The sequence below is a fragment of the Venturia canescens genome, chromosome 7 (genome assembly GCF_019457755.1).
Source record: "Venturia canescens isolate UGA chromosome 7, ASM1945775v1, whole genome shotgun sequence".
Taxonomy (NCBI): Eukaryota; Metazoa; Arthropoda; class Insecta; order Hymenoptera; family Ichneumonidae; genus Venturia; species Venturia canescens.
The window spans coordinates 11040607-11058740 of NC_057427.1; the positions used below are offsets into that span (position 1 = coordinate 11040607).

Genomic DNA, 18134 nt, shown 5'->3' on the forward strand with positions numbered 1-18134 from the left:
TTTTCGACCATTTTTTAGTATTTATTTCATTTGATGAAGTCATGAAAAATTTGATACGAAATTTTTGAAAATGCCATATTTCATATTGTGTTTCCGGGAACTTTAAAAATCCCATACGGAATAAACGGAAAAAATCAGCCTAACAGCTGATAACAAAATTCCATTTGAATATTTCCTTCTCGCACTTATTCGTAATTAACAAAACGGTTTATTTATCAAACGTATGATACATTAGTTGGAAGTGTCATTTTTTAGAAAACCGTGTCTGCAATGCCCCTGCACTCAACCCATTTTTACGAATGAGCGAGTTTGTTTGAAAATTATGGTGTTATACGTTTTGGATCACGAGGGAACATGGAAACTTTTCTGATGTTGTCCAGACCAAGGTACAGCATTACAACGCGTTCCATACCGATTCCGCCACCGGCATGAGGTGAGCAACCATATTTGAAGGAGTCAATGTAGCTCCTGATTTTCTCAATATCTGAAATCACAGTTGACACAATTATGTAAAATTACACGTGTTTTTATCGATCTGCAAGTAACGATGGATAACCGTACCAATTCCATGATGCTTAGCCCGCTCGGTCAGGAACTCGGGATCGTGAATGCGTTGAGCTCCCGAAATGATTTCCTCTCCACGCATAAACATGTCGTACGAATTCGAATATTTCTACGACAGTGCAAACAAACGAGTTTATATTAAGCGCCAAATTTTCGCAAGGCTCAATGTGGTAAAAATGTTTAAATCTGTCGAAAGATTTTCATTCAGGGAAAAATCTACTGATAAAATCAGAAACCATTCACTCACAGGATTTTTTGGGTCCGGCATAGTATAAAATGGTCGCACGGCCAGTGGGTATTTGTCCAGCATATAAAAGTCCGTATCGTACTGTAAAATAATCACATGAAAGTGAAAAAAAAATGGAGATTTGATTGACTTAATTTTCGATGCAATCATTCATTACTTTGGCTTTGACTAATTTCCCGAGAAGTTTCTCGTTCGGTGTTGACAAATCGTCTTCTGCCCCAATCTCGACACCGGCCTCAGCAAGCAATTCTACAGCCTGAGGAAACTCAAGTTTGAGAGGTGGATCGAGAAACTTGAACGGTTCTACCGGATATTGCTGACACACTGCTGCTATATCGTCTGCGTAACTGTGAAGTAAAAATGTATTTTGTAGAATGAAAAAAACTCTAGTTGTTCAACAGGAGTGATGACTAAAAACTGCCTATAGCGCACCAATCACGAAGCCTGCGGAACATCTCGGTGAACATTCGTCCGATCGTGTCAACAACCTCGTGATAGTGATACTTGAAGGCCATCTCAAGGTCGAGGCCGACGTATTCGGTCAAATGCCTATGAGTATTGGAGTCTTCAGCTCTGAAAACTGCAGACGGAAATTCGTTTGTGATAGTTGCCACTTTTGCTCGTTTAGTTATTTAAAAAATCACAAACTCAGTGGTACGAAGTTGGATTTTACGAATTTTCGCATTTTTACCTGCCCCTACAGTAAAAACTTTGTCAAAATCAGCAGCGATGGCCATTTGTTTGTAGAGTTGTGGAGATTGGGCGAGATAGGCCGAATTCTTGAAATAGGAGACAGTGAAAACGTTTGCTCCACCTTCACTGGCGGCCGAAATGATTTTGGGTGTGTGGATCTCGACAAAGCCCTGGAAGCAATGACGAAACAGGATGATTTCCGTAGACATCGCGGGATATAAGAAACGGTCAAGAAAAAAAGGGATTTTTTACCTCTTCTGTGAGAATATCACGGAAGAGTTTACAGACAGCTGCCTCTACACGGAAAATGGCTTGATTAGCAGGGGTGCGAAGATCGAGAACTCTGTTATCAAGTCGCGTATCCTGATTGACTCTGATATTCGTAGAAGCTTCGTCCATTTCGTTCACAGGCCTCGCAGCATCGTCGATCTGTAGAGGCAATTGTGGCTTCGATGCGCTCACTACGAATAGCTGCTCAACGTGGAGCTCTACATCTTTTTGAGTGCATGCTTCGATTTTAGCTGGCACACACTTTACGGTCGCTTCAACATCGATTATCGACTCTTTAGTTATGTTTGAAGCGAATTTCACCATTTGCTTGCTTGTTTTCTCATTTACAGCAACCAAACCCTGAACGGTGTAAGACTGTTGACGCAAAACGAAAAAACACTGCTTCCCTGTTCGAAACAATTCAATGTTTGTTATATATTTTTGAGAAAATATAATTGTTAATAAAATTTTTACTTTTCTCACCTTTTGCTCTACTGGTATGCATACGACCACGCAGCCAGACTTTCTTATCAGCTGATGCAGGCACGAGTTCCTGAACGTTGATAAATTGACGGTCTGCGTGAGTCTCAGCGCTCTGGATCAGAGCGTTTTGTCCGTACTTTCCCACCGAAACGTCCTCCCCCTCGTTACTCTCATTTTGAGCTTTCTGTGCAATTGTCAGAAGATTAAGAAATGAGTGTATTCGCCGGGTATCCTATATGCTAATGAGAAGCCCAAAGATGCAAGTTGTACATTAGCATCATATTGAATATCATGAATCATGCATAAATCAGATTAAAAAAATGCAGTATCGAATGCAGTATCAGGAGTGAGATAATTACAGGGTTTATTCACAATAATACTGGTACAGAGACTGCTGCACATTTTTAAATGAGAGTCCTATCCGAGGCAAATTCACTTTGAAATCCCCACTCAAAAACATTGGAGTTTTATTGCAATCTTTTTTGAGAATCTGCAATACTTTTGGCGTATGCATCAATAAATTCTCTTCTGGATGACTTTAATGCCTTTTGATGCGCACGAAATTGACGCACACGTTCCGTTGAACTCTTTGCGACTTTTTTCATCGAACTTTTCATCATTTTCTTTTCTCCCGATACTCGCGACACTTTTCGGCATTACTTTTCGGCATACGTAAAAACTGTTATTAAAATTAAAAAACGATGAGAATATACGTTCACTTCAAAAACAACACACCACGCGGCCTATGACGCCTTTTCCAACCACTTTGTAACACGCGTATAAGCATACACGCCTAGAACGGTTAGACTGGAGCAAGTATTAAAAAACACCCTGAACATCTTGGGCTATTGCCCGTAGTGGAAGTATAATAAAGTCTGACAGTTTTACATGGAATACCTCATATATAAAACGCTTGGTAGAGAGAAGAGTGGGGAAGCTAAAAAGGACTGCACAAAGAGGAGACGAATAGAAAACCTTGTAGTATTTCTGTATTTCATCTCATTCTTTCACATGCTAATTCCTATGGATGAATACCTGACTCCACAGAAACTATTTGTTTAGAACACACACCTAAAAAATTTTCTACTTCTTACAAGTGACTTCTGAACTCTAATAAATTACCTAACAATTATGAAGAAACTGAACCAAAATATGCAGTTGAAGGTCATAGGGAAATGTGAAATTTCCTTTCCCATAAAATTAGGAGAAAACACATAATTAAGGGGAAATGCCATATAGTGATGACAGTATTGGCATGGATAAAACTATTCAGTAAAACTGAAGGGTACCTATTAGGAATTCACATACCATTTGTGCCTCTCGCTCGCCTTTTTTAGCAGCTTTCTCTGCATTTTTTTGTTGTTTCTTCAAAGCTTTTTTAGATGGTTCTTGCCTGAAATACAATTAATCAAATTCATTCACAAAATACTTGAAATTACTACATGATACAACATTAAGAATGGTAAAATATTTTAAAATATGGCTCGATTCTGAAATTTCAAAACAAGCTTGCATCACTTTGAACATTTGTGTGTAGCTCAAATTTTTTCATATGATATCCCATTTCTATTACATGAAAACATAAATTATTCTTCAATTGATAATTTTCAGCTTGTCTATGTTATTATTGTAACAACTTTGGGACACTGTTTTAATGAGTATTAATATAGAATTTTTTTCTATAATTTCTACTTGGTTGCACTGCATGCACAGGAAAACTATTAAAAAAAATAATATATATCGGTAAGCAGAGAATACATACCTCTCCTGTTCAGGAGTTGGTATTTTGTCTTCACCCATCTGTATTTGAAAAAACTATTAGTAACAATGATTTCCATGTATTTGGATGAATAAACAAAAAAAATATGGTTCCAAAAAATTATTTTTTTGATGAAAAAATTAATCAGTAAATAATTAAAAAAAAAAAATAGCAAGGTAGTCTCAATTTTGATAGAAATGTTCTGACGCATCATTAAGGTGATGAAATCATTATCAACATATTGGAAATCGCCGAAATAGTAAATTCACTGTAACAGACGGCTGATCTCAATAACCTCAATATTAATCAAACAGGAACACAGATGAAAAAATAATGTTAGTGTATGGTGAAAAGATATATATACACACTTTTGTTAAGCACTGAGCGCAAGATTCTGAAGCAACTAAACGTGACGAGAGTAATACAAATAACGGAAATAAAGATACATTAAAAAATAAGCTTTAATTGCCTCTGCACACTGCACGCGACGAGGGCGATGTGCCGAGGTGCCGGTGAGCAATGAGCGATTAGATGTGTTATGTGTTGTGTGTGATAGGAATAATAGAGTTGTCCAATGTCAATCCAAAAAGAATACCGTCCGTCGTCGGAGGGTTGGTTATTGTCACATGGCCGACTCAGTCGGTATAGATTGCGCCACTTATATATATATGTATAGCGAGTGAACGTTTCGAATATATATATATATAGTTATTGGCAAATTCGGACCCGGCGGCAACAACACCGCAGCAGATCTCACTAGTGTTCGAAACGATCGAAACGCTTCCTCTTCTTCTTCTTGCGTAGTTAGTGTTTGAAACGCAGTGTATGAGTGTATGACGACAAGCAATAATATAACACAACACACACACGTTTTGTAGGCAGTGGGTGGTAACAGAAAGCTACTCCCTGAACGCTCGACCAATGAGATCCGTTTCGAGAACTGCCAAAATGATAAACTTTATCCCAGGCGCATTGAGTGTCACTCCCCTGCATTCTCATCGAACTTCTTTGTTCAGATGTTTTTAGTACGCGCAAAAACGATAGCGGGCAGCGTAGAATAAATATAATCCAATAAAGATAGAAACACGCAATATAATGAGAAGTTTGTGAAGAAATTGTGAGATTTTAGTTAATAGAATTTTATAAAAAAAAGGGTTGGTGCAACAGATCAATAAAAATGGCCTGGACTCATTATCAAAAGCTTCTAGCAATAACAATGGTTGTTACAGGATCATTCAATACCTTATCGGTCAAGTAAGTAAATAGTTATCTATATCAGTAATGTGTTATTGATACGAAAGCAAAGGCTTCGACCTTTGTTCGGTATGAACAAATGGTTAAAATTTGCATGGATAAAAAACACTCGAATAATTTTTTCTTCCATGTATTCATGCTACAAATTTGTTCAAATTTTTACGCTCTAATAATTGATCTGACTGTTATTCTGAAAACCAATATTCAAAAAGTAGTTTATATGTCCTATAACTTTTGGTATTAGCTCTTGGTTCAATGATTTTCACAATTTTTAGGTACGCAGATAAACAAATAGTCCCTGGGAATGATGGCGAGCCAAAGAATTTCAATCATCCATTCATGCAATCTTGCTTTATGTTTCTGGGAGAGATGCTCTGCTTGTTGGTGTTCAAGATTGCATTTGCTTACATTAACAGGAGTGTGGTAGGTGATTATTTATAAGCAAACAATCTAAGTTGATGGATTTCTCATCCCTTGCACAGTAAACTTGACCGAATTGAGCTAATCAGTGATCAAATCTAACTCACTTTTGTGGATTTGAAGATGAATCAGAAAAAAAATCATAAACTATTTTCAATTCTGTGCAAATTTCAAGGGGTTTAAAAAATCAGAAAAAGCTCAACACTTGAGTTGGCGTAAAAGATGATGTGGAATAAAGAAATATTCATATACTATTAACAAATCTTAAAAACAATCCTAACAAGTAATTGGAAAATTTGTTTGTGGCATGACACAAACTTTTATTTCATAATACTTAAACAATCTTTATACGACACTGTAATTATTTTTGAAAAATGATAAATTTAAAAGGAAATGTATTTTAATTTTTTTTTACTTTTTATATCGATATATAAATTAATTTTATTCTTTCAATCTTCAGGATAGATCAGTGGATGATCATTCGCTAACCAAAGGCTCACGTACCTTCAATCCAATGCTTTTACTTATTCCGGCTTGTTGCGACATGATTGGAACTTCTGTAATGTATGTCGGATTGAATTTGACATACCCTAGTAGTTTTCAAATGCTGCGAGGCTCGGTCATAGTCTTTACGGGAATTCTCTCAGTTGGATTTCTCGATAGGAAATTGGGTAAAAGAGAATGGAGCGGTATAGCTTTTGTCATTGCTGGTTTGGCGCTAGTGGGTGCCAGCGATCTGCTCCTCAATGCGAACTCCAACATGAACATAAATTCAATTCTAACTGGAGACCTTTTAATAATATGTGCTCAGGTAAGATTCAATTATAATTCTCCGATGGAAGTTGTTCCGAGTTGAGTCCTCAATACCGTCAATTTAAGCTCCAGATCAAAATTCAAGTGCACAAATTCGCGCAAGTTCCAGCGCTTCGTATGCATCTTTTTTTTTATCTCCAGGCATTTCCGTCGTACTCGCGATAATAGAGCGCGTATTTTTAAATTCAATATTTGATAACGCAGTAAAAGACAGTTCCACTGAAACATATTTTCGGACTTAATAAGTGGAAATACGATCTAGAACTGAAATTTATAAAATACATGCTGCATCGAGTTTCATCATAGTGTTAACGTTTGTCAACGCTGACGCAAACTGCAACGTTTGCGAAACGTCGACAAATTTTCATAACGTTGTTGTAATGTCTCGCATTTTAGTAAATATTCTATTATTTTAACAAACATCTTTTGAAGTTAACGCAAGTACTTAGATAATAGTTTTGATATTTTTGAGAAAGAATTAAATTGACAAAGGGCTTCAACTTTGACGATCCAACCACTATACCACTGTTTTTTCTTACAATTGTGTCCACCATGTTCTTATATCACTTTCAATTTTTCCATACATTCCAGGTCATATCCGCAGTTCAAATGGTAGTGGAAGAAAAGTTTATTTCCGGACACGATATACCCCCGCTTCAAGCCGTTGGTTGGGAAGGCATATTCGGTTTTATTGGAATGTGCATTCTTATTATTCCACTCAATTTTATTCCCGGTAGCCCTCCGTTTGCGGACAATCCACGTGGTACATTGGAAGATTCTTTGGATGCGTTCGCACAAATAGGAAACAGCGGCCGCCTTTTAATGGCAATAGTCGGTAAGTCGAAATACAGTGGATCGTTTGCTGTAGTACACTCAGCATTTTCGAGGCGATTTGTAATTCGTTCGCTCTGTAAATATCTTGCTGATAGACTGATAGAGCACCTTGAAGATGGATTGCACGTGATTTCAACGAAAAATTTCAATTAGTTTGATTTTTGAAGAATCGCAATGTATCATAGTGTTAAAATCGTCCAAATTTTCAGGCATCACCGTGAGTATCGCGTTCTTCAATTTTGCCGGAGTCAGCGTTACCAAAGAAATGAGTGCAACTAGTAGAATGATTCTCGACAGTGTCAGAACTGTGGTTATTTGGGGCTTTTCATTAGCCTTCGGATGGCAAGGTTTCCATTATTTACAGGTGAGTGCCTTGAACGAAATATAATTTAGTTTATTTATCAATTGCATGAGAGGGTGGAGGGTGGTAACTGAAGTAAATAAATTTTCACTAGGGCACGTTTGACGTTTCGAAAAAAAGTGCCCAAATTAGTGTCAAAACCTAGAAGAGAACCCAGTATCTGGTTTTCAGGGTTTTCAGTTACCAACCCCTACTCTCGCATCTGATGGATCACCTTAATTAATCATGTTTCGAATATAATTTTTCGAAAAAAGCTTATCAGCGTAAAAATTTATTAAAGTACGCTCTATTTTTTTCATTTAGCTTATTGGTTTTACGGTTTTACTCATCGGTATGGCGTGTTACCACAACATTGTCATTCCTCAATTGGTGAGAAAATGTCAGTCCAGATTGGGACGCCATCGACCACCGCAGAACGACCAAGTTCGCGTGCTCAACGCAGCGGCCGACGACATCGACGAAGCGCGATGAATACTCTTCCGAACAATCCGTATTAAAAATTATTTTATAACTCGCTATTGCTATTACAACTGAAACATTCGATCGCACATCCCAGTGTCATGTTGGATAGATCATCAGAATTGTGCGTACTCGATGGACCTAATGAGTGCAGAACCGTTTTTAGACGAAGCTAGTTTTTCATTTTCTACTGAGCAGACGAAAACGTTATGAATCATCACGCAAATTAAATCATGTTCTCAAAATATTTGCAAAAAAAAAATGTTTCAATGCATAGTGAGAAGCTGTATTATTTTATCATAACGATTGACGATAAATTTTTCTACAGATCTGAAATAATCTAAAATTGCTTACCTCAACCCTGGCATATCCCATGACCACGTATGGAGGTTTTTACATTTATGAGCTGTGAAAATGTGCTATTTGTTTTAAAGATATTCGTATATTATTTTTATAAGTTGATAAATCACCGATTGTCATGTATTTCAATTGTGACAATTTATAATGTGACCAGACATTTAATAATAACAATATTTTCCATATTGATCCGTGTATGTACATTTATGCAATCCAGTGCACGTAGGCCTTTATTTCAGAAGTTTCTTCCATCAAGAGTTTACAAAGCCGTCGAGTTACCGTTTTATTAATTTTTTTGATCCACGAAATCATGGCTAAAAGTTAAGTAAAAAGAAATTAAACAATTTTGTATTTTATAAAACTTGTTCCCTCGCTCTACACATCGCATGAATTTTTTCGTACTGCAACTTGGACATTGAAGCATAAAAATATAAAACAAAAAAATTTTGGAAAAGCAGCCATCAACTTTACAAAACAAAGTTTTTTGTATTTCTTGAGTATTTTCCCGTGGTAAAAGGATCGAATTATCGTACATTTGTACATAACATAAATGTACCCACATAATTAGTATGGAACTTCGGAGCTCTTAATCGAAAAATCTAAAATAATGAACTTTTGGATGACAAACTCAATAAAACTGACTATTCCTGTATGAACACGTAAGATCGCTCACAGACTTTGTAAAAAAAAATTTACAAAAAAAACAGAACAGTCTCGAGCTGAGGACTCGGGTTTGCGTGCAATGCCTGAGAAACGAGGGTAGCAAGCTTTTGAGCAAATCGACAGGGTGCGGGTACTCTGACAGTGCCGCTCCAGTTGAAATACATATGAGTCAGCTTGTATGTCAATTTTTGTAACTTTCCAGCATCGAGGTTTACGTTGTCCGAAATAACGCTGTAACCAGTGGGCGATACTGTGCCTTGCTTCACGCACTGAGAGACTATGTAAAAATCGTATTTAATCGGATTCGTTATAACATCGTCGACCACTGTGCCAGGTGGCGGGTTATTCCCTCTCAAGAACAATCTCGTGTTCAAGCGTTTGGTCACGATTATAAACGCCATTTTGACTAAGCTCGGGTCACCGTACAGCTCCTCAAGTTTTCGCCTGATATATTGAACCTCGTGATCGTGCACGAAAGGAATCTGTCCATCGCTGACTCCGTCACGATATATAACCATTCGACTCGGCAGTGCTTTGTTCAATTCGTGGTACTTGTGAAGTGCCTTGATTATATTCGCCGTCAAACTGCTCGTTAATTCTTCGCCACTGGTGGTAGCACTAATTGCGGAGAAGTATCTCGTATGATTTTGATCAAGGGACGCTACCATCGCACCTATTATCAAATTCAACATTCAGCAGATTTCCTATCACATAAATAACAACTGTAAACAAATATACTAACCATAATCTCGACCTCTGACATGAGGGTCACGGCAAATATCGAACCCAATAATCATGAGACCTTTCAGAGGTATAGCCACCGTCCATGGACATCCACCGAGCTTACAGTTCATTTGAACCGCGACTTTTGTGGCGATTGAAGCAACTCCTTTCCCCTGGAGGTTCTTAGCTAGAATACATTGACTGGGAACTGGACGATCGACGCAACATTTTTTCTTAATTGCGGAGTATCGATCAGCACGATTGTTCGGTAGGACGCACATAACAATCTGAGGATTCGCCTGACTCAGCACTCTCTCGATCGTTGACGTGAACGTACTTGCGTGGTCGTCATTAATTACGTGGACTTGCGGTGTGGATATTGGGAAATTCATTTGACGCACGCAGCTCCGAATCGATTGGACAAAGGCCTAAAATTCATAAAACATTAAGACTGTTTTTATCGATACTTTCAATGAGTCTGAAAAGTAAATTTTTAATTTCAGGGGAAACTGATATGGTCGCAAAGAAAAACGAATCATTCCTATTTCATAAAATCTTTCGATTTTTCTTCTTTAAGGGATTCTGTATCAGAGATGAAATGAGAAAACCATTTTGTTTTTCGAAAAAGCACGAAATTTTTCGAAAAGAATCCTGCAAGGTTTAGAACGCTTCCTATATTCGAATGACTTTTTATTCCTACGTGAAAGTCATCGATTTATAAACCACTATCGATCAGAATCATGGCTAAAAGGTCTGACTAACGAATGATGATATTTTCCAAGTGTCTATTTTTAGCACTCATATTAGTGTTGCAAGCTCGAAACTTATGATAAAATGGAAGCTATGTAAGGAGTAATTTTTTAGATTCCAGCTGCTGTGCCCAAACCGTAATTCGTATGGACTTACTTCAGCGTCACGTGCCTGACGATTGGGAACGATGACACACCAGTTCTGCAGCTTGTTTGACGTGTACATTTGATTCCTGCAAATGTCACGAGTCCAGTCGGCTTGTGCATCAGTAGTCTTCGTCTGTCGCTGTCCGAAATGAATAGTTTCGGGTTTTAATATCTTACCCGGCAGGGTTACGAGCTTGTCATCCAACCTGAGATTCCACTCACTCAGCTCCTGCACGACTTTTGGTTCATTTTGAAGTCGTCGGTTGAAGCTGAGCAGTCTTTGTATTCGACCGTTTGGATTCAGTCTCGTGTGGGTCCCAAGTTCTCGCATCATTCGAAAATCCCGGCGCATGTCGTCGGTTAGACCTGTCAATAGTAGAGAGCATAACGTTCAGACAAGGGACGAGAGTCAGTTACGACGAATTATTGAAAAATACATTTTTTTGTGAAGAATAATGTGTCAGAAGTCGTGGTTATTCTGTGCCAAAACTCACCGGTTGATCGACAGAGCTCCGGTACGAGATACACAAGCTCAGAAAGGCCAGCTCGGCGATCGCGCGCCTTCGTTCTGGACAGGAGCATAGGCTGTGACTCTTGTCTTATGCGGAGCTGATATTTGTTGAGATAATATTCTACGTAAGAAACTTCGACGCCAGCGCGCGAAAATGTCGATCTCGGGGATACGTCAAAATCAACGTCATCGACTCTGTAGGTGTGATTATTATAATCGGTGAGAACTGTGAGTCCAATCACTTGAGCCTTAAATCTCTCCTGTGAATAAGTAAATACATTCAAATAAATATTTTATGAATAAGTAGTCATCGTTTCGGATTTGAGTCAGTATCAAAAAAGCAAATTGATTTTACACAAAATTCTATAAAACTAATGAAAACGTCAATGAATAACAGGGAAACAGTACTTCTTTTAAATAAAATACCCATCTCCCCTCGTCTTTTCTTCACTATACAAAAATTATTCAATAAACACAATTGTGAATTAAATTTCAACCAAACGAAGTTCTACGAAATTTTTACCTGATACTGGTTGCCGTGTTCTCTGTAGCAGTCATTGAGGATATCGAGCAATGTCTGCTGACGCATAACTTTGTGAGTGATCTCAGCACACATCAGAATATCACGTTCCATTTGACGTATTGAAGTCTCGTAACCGGGCCACAAGGACAATTTGTATTGGTGTACTTCAACCTTCAAAAAGATCAACGGCGTTATGATCCTATGGTGGACGGTGAAAGAGTAAATTAGGGATAAAATTATTAAAATATGTCACCTGGTTTTGGGCATCAAAATAATTTCTTCCGACAAGTTGCAGATTCAAATATTCAAGGCATTTGCGCATTATTATATTGAAGAACTGAATATAGTGTTCATCACCCTTCCCCATGTCACCAACGAATCTTATGGATATTTGAACATCGGTGTCCTCTGGCTGCATCTTGCTTTGGAGTTCTAACGGCTACCCGGTAAAAAAAACATTCAAACATAAAATCGTTGACTGATTTTGTTTTTCATATTTCATACAGAATAATCGATAAAAACCTCTGGCAATCGGTGACTCGTGTACAAAACGGTACCATCAAAAATAAACGGTCCTAGAGTGGGCTTGTGTTCCCGAAGCAACGCCTTTCGTCTTCTAGTTAAGTCTATCTCTGGAGCGTAATCGACCCTATATTTGTACAAACACCAATTCGTTGATGAGAGCATTTTGAAGTAGTTAGCTTGCAGCTGAACACTCTCGCAATCCTTGGGAGTACATAGAGCTGGAAGACAAACATGTTTTGAGATTTTGCATAAAGGCTATTATAAATATTTACACAATGAACTTTCAAGTTTCCTTCCGTCTGAGCTAAAACATTAAGTGATGCAAATTTTTTTTTTTCAATTTCTTCTGAGGCGTCCAAGGTTCCAAAATATTCAATGTTGCGAGGAACTCAATGGGAATATCATTCAGATTAAAAAGTGTAACACAAACCTTGTTTCGTCAGCAACTCCTTAGGTCGAGTTTGAAAGACTTCCGCTCTTGTCATTTGTTGTCTCCGTGACATTCCACGTCCTCTGGAGGAATCTCCTCCTCCTCCTCCTCTGGAGCCTCTAGCTACAAGTCAGATATCGAGAAAATTCTACTTTATTTACGTACAAATCTATATACGCTACTACTTGCGATTTTCATTTTCAAATGCTTACTAACTGTAAAAACAAGCAATGACAATTAGTCAAGTAACTTTTTACAATGAATTTGAGAAAATGACATTTTTGGAGATTCTGTATGAACGGTAATTATATTCATAAGTATTTAAACAGGATAGATTGTGTATCTAATTTTTATGATATTTTGTGCCAATATTTATAACTCGTGAAAATAAAAATCCAGAATTATTTTTACACTAAACGAGGTTTTTGACGGCAGGCATAAATAAATCGTCACTCATTATTTTCAAATTGTTTGCTCAACAGGTTTGTCCGTCAAAACGATTTGGACACACTGACGTTATAAAATCGGCATATTCGCGTATATGAGAGTACGGTAGAGCCCACACTGGCTTTGCTATTTAATACTTGGCATCGAACCGCTACTGCGTCTTTTAATACTTTTATCTATAATATCACAAGCATATTACTTGATTGACCCGATGTAGATGGTCCACCGGCAGATGATGATGATCCAGCAGAAGTCCTGCTCATTGAGTGACCTATATTCTGTACCCATCACAAGTAATACAAGAGCATGAATATATTGCAAAGAAGTCAAAATAGTTATTTGAAAATCAATGACATCGTAGATTTCAACAGATGAACATGTTAACGATAATGTTGCACTAATTCTGAAAAGTGAAGAAACCTGTTTCTACTTCGATACAATTTTATATTTTCTGGATGCACATCTACAAGAAACTTTTATAACTAAACATGTGTGGCAGACAAAAGAATCGTGGAAGAAAATATTTCAATCTGTAGAAGATATTCGCACTCTCGAGCACACCCTTCAAAAGATCAAAAAACATGGAAAAACATTTTTTTTAATTAAAAATGGAAGTTACCTTGAATACCAAAAAACGCTTTTGTTATAAAAACTAATTTTCTGAATGATAAATGACTATCCTTTTCTTATTTTTTTTTGTTAAAATTTCAATTGATGATGGTAAAAATAAAGGGATACCATTGGTATCAATATGTTATGACTAGAATTTTATTTTTTCAGTACGACGTCAATAAAAAATCAGAAAAACTGTATTCCACTCAGTAAAGCAGCACAAGTCAGTACATACCTCAGTCGCCACCTGAACATATCCTTACTTTATATAAAAATTACTTGAGAAGTCATTTATGTTTGGAAATTGGTTTTGAAGTTAGAACAATGTAAGTATAAGCTTTCTGTATCAGATATGAAAATCATAGTGATTCCTCACTCTACACATTTATTTTGGAAGTTGATGTTGTTTTATTTCTGCAAGAATTAACAATATTATTTGATTATTCTAAAAATTATATTCAAGTTTCCAAACATTAACTAAAACAGCAGTTTTCCACTTGACTGTGGAAAGACTGACACAATTTAAAGTTTATTCATGCATGGTATTTTTAATCATTTCTCTGATATCCTGCCTTTCGACTGATGTTCGAGTCTCTTTGGATAATACAAAAAATTTATATATACCTGTGACTGATGACTAGAAGATTGTTCCCTTGATGTGGCGGAATAGCTCTGGGTCCAAGCCTCTGGTTCGTGGGGTCTAGGCTGCTGGCCATAGTGTCGAGGAGCTTCATCTTCACCCTTTAGATGATCTTGACGACTGTACTCGTCACTCATTTTTTTGCTTTGCCTTGCACGTTTCAATTATTTCCCTTTTTCATCAAATTATGAAGAAGTTTATTATCAAGATTCTCAAATTGGAACAAAGTATTTTTTTCTGCAATTCAATCTATTAATATAAATTGACATTTCAGTCAAGGTTAATATACAAATTATCATTTATTCATTCATTTATCCAGTTATTGATTAATCAACACAAATGTTGTACCAGGTTGCTGTACTAAAGCTCAAATTCAGTAGGCAAAAAAAATGTTTAGTTCTTAGATTATCTCAAAAAAGGCAAGAACGAGTTTGTAGATTATTTGATGTACAGAGGTTTGAATGAACAGAATATCAATGAATCATCTCTAAAACTAGACACGAAACGGCAAGAATATGACAAATATGTAGAAAAACATTCCGGTTTTGAATTCATTTTCATTTTTTCGTAAGCCGACCGCGATTTGAACTAATTTTGTGTCACAAGCCGTTTCTTTTCTTACCTATGTATGCTTGTTTTTTTTTATTAAAGTATTTAGATATTTTGGAAGTTAGCTCGAACTGCAAATAACACACATAAGTGTAAAGTCGTCAGATAAATAAATGAAGGGAAAGTGAAGCCGAAAAATATGTATCTCGCGCAGTTTTTTTTTATTCTTCGAATACACTTTTAGTTTGAATGCAGCATAAATTGGGTAAAAAACATGGACAGTGAACGAATGTGAAATTTCTTAAATGATCTAATAACCAAGCATGTTTGACCCGTTTGACCGTATCGAATTTTATAAAATACAAACCGTACAAACTCAGGAACGTACTACCAATGCGGAGACCGACTGGCACCGGCAATTGGCTGACGCCGAATAAATTCGAGAACGTGAGAGCGAAACAAGAGCACGCAGGAAAGCAGATAGCCGGGCTGGACAAAGCACAAAACCGCGGGAAGATGATTGCGCTTAAGCGGTGTTGCCAACCCGGCAAACGCCAATACCTGCTACAGAACGGCAACTACGTTTGTGCACATAGAGGAGGTGAGAGATGACCGCTGAGGAAAACGACCCTCGACCCTTTTATTTTGAATAGAGTAATAAATCTTTTAGAAAATCTCGTTTACAATTGAAAGTATGGCTGCATGAATAACACGTGAACCGCATATGGCCCTAGGTGCTGTAGACAATGACTGAAATGGAAATTTTTTTACAATTTCTCTCACTGAATCTCAAGCATTGAAATTTTTTCTCGGAATCTTTTTCCTTATTTAGGAAAAATGAAAAAAAAAACGGATATTACAAAATGGACAGATTTTTAATTGGCAAAGCGAGAGGTGGAACGTTTCTTCGAAATACGAAGTTTTTTTCGCACACGATACGAGAGTTTATCTCATCATTTGTATGATAGGAATAACGAAAACAATGGAAGTAAACATCCAGGAATACATTGTACAAATTCACGGCAGATTCGTAGAAAGACAAGTATATGGCGCATTTCATGTCGAAAAAAAAATCGAACACCAATTTCATATTGCGAAAAACATAGTTAAATTTACGATTTTTCTCAACATTATTTGCTTAAACAGCATAACAACCATATCAGGAAACAACTTTTTTTTTACACAACCTTGAGTGGTTCACTTGAAACGAAAGCCTTGGAGTTTTTTCGCGAAATTACAAACCGAAAAAAATGTACTCCTTGAAGAAGGTCGTTTTGCTTAATTGACAAAATTTCTTTGTATCACGAAAGCGTCAGTTAATATTGATGAATATTCAAACTCGATCAAAAGGCGTCGGTTCGATAAGCAGGTAACTTATTATTGGCATAGAATGTATTGGTATACACACTAATGGCCGTTTTCTTCGACGCGGTTCAAACTCAGTTCAATTTTTTTTCATATAGTTTCGAATAGGATGAACCGAGTTTAAGCTCAAATTAACGTTGGAGAAAACGGGCATTAGGGAGACAGAAACGAGGAAAACATTCGTGACATATTATTGTCTTTTCGCAACAAATTCATACAAAGAGTCAACACGATTCGGAGGTGACTTTTGTCAGTTGCCTGAGTGCGAGGGAGATAACCAGAAAATAGACGGCCGAGCGCGTGCGAGCGACTGAGTAGTGGGGGTCGAACGGCAGCCGCGGGAAGGCGTATAAAGGCATGCTGGATGCTGGCGCCTTCCTCGTGGCCGCTGTTCGAATCTCACCGCTCGACACCTCCGCGCGCTCGGTTGCTTTTTGCTCATGTTTGCATGCTATTTTCAATTATTTTTCAGCAATTCAACGAAAAACTAAGCAGACGTTTCATTGATGAATACTTCTACTTTTGAAATCCGTTTAAGGAATTGAAATCAGACGACCTCCAGAGAATCCAAACTCGCTGCGAAATACATGGCACTCAAAATTTCTGATTGCTAATACGGAAAAATTAATTATCCAACAGCAATTGGATTTTGCATACAGGAAGTATCTATCATTATCTACTATCTTGCAGAGCCATCGTTGCAACTTCAAAAATGGCGACGATACGAAAAAAAACGCGATTTCTTTCGGTTTTTTATGCGTTTCCCCCTAATAGTTGATCGATCGGGTCGTTCCAGCGCTCATTCTCTCCGCATTTTTATTCTTTACGTTTCGTCTCGTGAATTTATTTGAATAGCTCCATTAGTTCTAGTTTTATAAGCAAAAAACCAAAAAAAAAATCACCCATTTATGATTTGAAAAAAAATGCAAAACTCGAATAGAAAACTATGCAGTTAGTATAAAGGAACTCTTCCGCGTGTAGTATGGCACTCATGGTTATTGCGTTTTATTTTTTTCCAAAACTAATGCTTTTTGTTACCTGGTCTATTGAGACGCTTAGCTGTCGTGTCTCGCCACGGTCTGACTGATTTGAAGGCCTAAAAATCTCCGAGAGCTTCAGACTAGCAGACGACAGGGCTGTCGATATACTTTGTCCAGAGATTACAGCTGCAGTCTCTTCATAACCACCAATGGTCGGCATTTCATCCAGGTAAATTCACCCTGATTTTATTGATGGTAAAACCCGCTCCAGACATTAATTATGAGATATTTGACTGTCACATAAAATTCACCGAAACGTGAAATAACCTTTAGACGAAAATTTTTAGTATGAGAAATGATTTCTTTTGCTACATAAATTTTGAATGAATTTTCAAAATTTTTGTAATTTTTTCCACACTAAAAATGTTTTATACTTTTTTCGGGCTATTTTTGCTTCCTCATAGAGGAAGCTTTGTGATGATGAACACTTTTTTTTCCAGTTTTCAATACCAATGTGCCCAAAATGTCCCAAAACATCGAAAAATCATATCTAGAAAAAATGTCCGGATGTGTGTGTGTGTGTATGTTGTGGCACTGCAAAATTAAAACACTTGTAACTCGGAAACGGTTTGAGATACAGGGCTAGCAATTTGCAAATTTTAATTTGCAGCATTTTTTTTACGTATGTTTAGTCAGCCTATCCGATTCTTTTATTATCTTCCTTTTACCACGCAAAATCATTAATTTTGAGACTTT

The 18134-nt window shown here is 37.2% G+C and overlaps 3 protein-coding genes across 7 annotated transcripts; 1 reads left to right on the forward strand and 2 right to left on the reverse strand.

The window, feature by feature from the left end:
• Window positions 1-188: 188 nt before the first annotated feature.
• Window positions 189-4595, reverse strand: AspRS (aspartyl-tRNA synthetase). 2 transcript variants are annotated; one of them, XM_043422828.1, is made up of 11 exons: window positions 4486-4595; window positions 4020-4057; window positions 3566-3650; window positions 2258-2441; window positions 1757-2181; window positions 1503-1674; window positions 1244-1391; window positions 969-1158; window positions 812-892; window positions 562-673; window positions 189-484 (listed from the first exon to the last, which is right to left on the reverse strand). In XM_043422828.1, the coding sequence occupies exons 2-11, from the start codon at window positions 4055-4057 to the stop codon at window positions 321-323; spliced, it is 1599 nt and encodes a 532-aa protein (XP_043278763.1). In that variant the 5' UTR covers window positions 4486-4595; the 3' UTR covers window positions 189-320. The 2 variants fall into 2 exon arrangements, with proteins under 2 accessions (XP_043278763.1, XP_043278762.1); XM_043422827.1 differs by having other exon boundaries at window positions 4385-4559.
• A 357-nt stretch (window positions 4596-4952) lies between these two features.
• Tango9 (transport and golgi organization 9) lies at window positions 4953-8703 on the forward strand. Its single transcript, XM_043425342.1, has 6 exons — window positions 4953-5270; window positions 5546-5693; window positions 6151-6501; window positions 7095-7338; window positions 7547-7701; window positions 8002-8703. The coding sequence occupies exons 1-6, from the start codon at window positions 5194-5196 to the stop codon at window positions 8167-8169; spliced, it is 1143 nt and encodes a 380-aa protein (XP_043281277.1). The 5' UTR covers window positions 4953-5193; the 3' UTR covers window positions 8170-8703.
• Window positions 8704-17562, reverse strand: LOC122414243 (piwi-like protein Siwi). 4 transcript variants are annotated; one of them, XM_043425329.1, is made up of 12 exons: window positions 17437-17557; window positions 15401-15597; window positions 14469-14656; window positions 13432-13510; window positions 12786-12908; window positions 12353-12573; window positions 12084-12269; window positions 11831-12001; window positions 11291-11567; window positions 10807-11162; window positions 9920-10328; window positions 8704-9850 (listed from the first exon to the last, which is right to left on the reverse strand). In XM_043425329.1, the coding sequence occupies exons 3-12, from the start codon at window positions 14619-14621 to the stop codon at window positions 9207-9209; spliced, it is 2619 nt and encodes an 872-aa protein (XP_043281264.1). In that variant the 5' UTR covers window positions 14622-14656; window positions 15401-15597; window positions 17437-17557; the 3' UTR covers window positions 8704-9206. The 4 variants fall into 4 exon arrangements, with proteins under 4 accessions (XP_043281264.1, XP_043281265.1, XP_043281262.1 ...); XM_043425330.1 differs by lacking the exon at window positions 15401-15597 and having other exon boundaries at window positions 17437-17562; XM_043425327.1 differs by lacking the exon at window positions 17437-17557 and having other exon boundaries at window positions 15401-16020.
• Between the last annotated feature and the right edge of the window lie 572 nt (window positions 17563-18134).